A 3,105-nucleotide genomic window follows, 5' to 3' on the forward strand; every position below is an offset into this window, starting at 1 on the left:
GGAGGCTGATGACAACTTTAGACGTAGCAGAATCTGACGTTGTATCTAATGCAGAGGAAAGTGAGACCACTTCAACTTCAATTGAGCCAGATTGAGGAGGTGGGACTGGAGTCGGCATCCCTTGACTCACTCGAAATGGTGAGATCAGGCTCTTCCGTAAGAGGTGTATCCTTAGATGGTGCTTGACTTGGCAACAGTTGGTCAACATGTCTCCACTAGGTGAGATGATTCACAGTTTGCACTGTGCAAAACAGGCCCCGCCTGGAGAATCACGGTAGCAGGAACCCATTTAGCTTCAGGAAGTTAATTACGAGCTAGAACTTCTTGTTCAGATAGAAAATTCTAGGCTTTGATCTTTGTGCCCTTCTCTTCACTTGGTTGTGTTGTTGATCTTGCACAACTTGTCGTATTTTTGTTGGTTTCAGCAGAACAAAACAAGTGCGCAGTTGGCATCCCATTAGTAGGAATGCTGGAGATGCTTTAGTCAAAGCATGTGGTGTGTTTCAGTATGTCAGCAGAAATGTGTCCAGGCACTTTTGAATGGAAGAACATCCTTGTGCCAAGCTTAAAGCATGTTTCATGGTTTGAACAAATCTTTCTGCTACTCCATTGGTGGGTGGGTGGAATGGTGCTGAGGTGATGTGATGAATTCCGTAACTTCTCAAAAATTCTCAACGTCCAGTGAGACAAACTGAGGTCCATTATCGGTTACAAGTTGTTCTGGTAACCCATAGCGACTGAACATTTCTCTTAACCTTTGGATTGTACTTTCAGCAGTAGTAGAGGAGAGCACTGAAACTTCTGGCCATTTGGAATGAGCATCCACAACATTGTACCTTCAAATGGTCCAGCGAAATAACGTGGATGTGATGCCATGGGTTTTCTGGTCAATCCTATGGATGGAACGGTACCAATTGAGGCCTGTTTCTCATACTCTGACATGAAGGACAAGATCTTGCCTTGGCTTCAATGTTTTGGTCCAGGCTAGGCCACCAAAAGTAGCTTCTTGCAATCTCTTTCATGAGAGCTATCCCACAGTGTCCAACATGCAGTTGGCCCAACACTGGTTTCCTCAATGTTGGTGGAATAATAATTCGCATTCCCCAAAGCGAACATCCTAAAGTGACTGATAACTCCAACCTCCTGAAAACGTAAGGATGAAGGTCAGGTGAGACTTGGAAGTTCAGGAAAGAGTTGCCATGCATTACAAGGTCTGTGAACAGTGTTGGGTCCATTCGAGTGGCCTTCTTGATTTGGACTGAAGTGATGGGTGTGTTCTTCACATTTGCAAAGTAGAAGATGTCTTTCTGAGCAGTGTCCACATGGCTGACTGGCAGCAGCAGCCTTGAAAGACCATCCGCATTGCTATCCAAGGTAGATTTTTGATATTTGATGTCAGATGTGTGAGCACTCAACATCAATGCCCAATGCTGCATTCTGCTTGCAGCTAAAGAAAGGATGCCTGTGCATGGACCAAATATTGAGGTGAGTGGTCAGTGATTTCCGTTCAAACAGGTACTGGTGAAATTTCTGGATCCCGAAAATGATTCCCAGTGCTTCGTGTTCAATTTGAGCGTCTTGTCTCTCTGCCTTGCTTAAAGTCCGTGAAGCGAATGCTATGGGCTTCTCCACACCTGAGGACATTATGTGTGAAACAACGGCCCCAAACTCCATAAGGCGATGCATCACATATAAGTTATAGAGGTAAGGTCAAAGTGCGTCAGTAGCACGGAACCTGTCAGCACTGCTTTAACCTTCTTAAACGCATCATCGCAGGCTTCAGCCCATTTCCAGGCTTTGTTCTGACACAGAAGCTCACGCAGGGGTTTCAGCAGGGTTTCCAGCTGTGGAATAAATCTCCTGTAATAATTCAGCAGCCCTAAGAACGAGCAAAGCTGGCTGATGTTCTGAGGAGCTGGAGCATCCACAATAGCCTTGACCTTAGAGGGTGCTTTATGAAGCCCAGCAGCATCTATGATGTGCCTGAAATATTCCACAGAGGGCTCAAAACACTCACATTTGTCTTTGCGAACCCATAGGCCACACTCCCCTAGCCTTTGTAGGGTGGCATCCAAGTTCTTCAGAAGATCCTTATCAGTCCTGCGCATTACCAAGATGTCGTCAAGGGAGCACTGAACTCCAGGGAAGCCTCTCAGGAGCTGGTCCATGACCATCTGAAACAAGGCTGGAGCTGATGTTATTCCAAAAGGCAAATGGCACTATCAGTACAGTCCCTTGTGTGTTGTGATGGTAAGATATTCATGTGGCTTCTCATCAATGTGCAGTTGTAAGTAGGCCTGGTATAGATCTAGTTTGCTGAATTTCTGTCCACAAGCCAGGCCAGCAAAAATGTCCTCAATATAGGGAAGTGGACATTGTCCAGCACACAACACCAGGTGAACAGTAACCTTGAAATCTCCACAGATGCACATGGAGCTGTCTTTCTTGAGCACTGAAATGATGGGTGTTTCCCATCTGCTATGGGAGACAGGTACCAAGACTCGTATCTTGACCAGACGCTCTAGGTCAGCTTTGACTTTTGGTCGTATGGCATAAGGCGCAATTCTGGCCTTCAGAAATTTTGGTTGAGAGTCAGCTTTGCTATTCAATTTTACAGTAATTCCCTTCATGCTTCTCAAATCTCTTTGAAAACAATAACATGTTTTTTATAACAGCTGTCAGACCAGTTTCTCTTTTTGCAATGCTGTGTATCTCTGCCCAGTTTAACCGGATCTTCTCAAGCCATGACTGTCCAACTAAAGCCGGGTAGTTGCCTTTCACCACAAACAGTGGTAGCTTAGCAGTCTGTCCATTTAGTTCCACTTTAACTTCTGTTCTGCCCATCATAGGTACAGATTCCCCTGTATATGTTTTCAGAACAATTTTTGCAGGCATCAAGGGAAGATGTTTAAGCGTCTCATCGTTATACACAGCATCTGGGACCAGAGAAACTGCTGCCCCTGTATCCAGTTCCATATGTATTGGTTGGCCCTCGAGCAGCGATGTTACCCAGTAGCCCTGTGAACTGCCTGCCACTGACAAAATATCTCCTTCAGACTCGGTGTCACTCTGGTCCTCCCGTTCCTGCTGTATGACATGTAGATT

At 45.5% G+C, this 3,105-nt stretch overlaps 1 protein-coding gene across 1 annotated transcript; it reads right to left on the reverse strand.

Annotated features, from left to right (window-relative positions):
- Positions 1-1,685: 1,685 nt before the first annotated feature.
- Positions 1,686-2,168, reverse strand: LOC144693571 (uncharacterized). Its single transcript, XM_078563413.1, has one exon. The coding sequence runs from the start codon at positions 2,166-2,168 to the stop codon at positions 1,686-1,688; it is 483 nt and encodes a 160-aa protein (XP_078419539.1).
- Between the last annotated feature and the right edge of the window lie 937 nt (positions 2,169-3,105).

Source organism: Cetorhinus maximus, chromosome 18, assembly GCF_964194155.1.
Source record: "Cetorhinus maximus chromosome 18, sCetMax3.hap1.1, whole genome shotgun sequence".
NCBI lineage: Eukaryota > Metazoa > Chordata > Chondrichthyes > Lamniformes > Cetorhinidae > Cetorhinus > Cetorhinus maximus.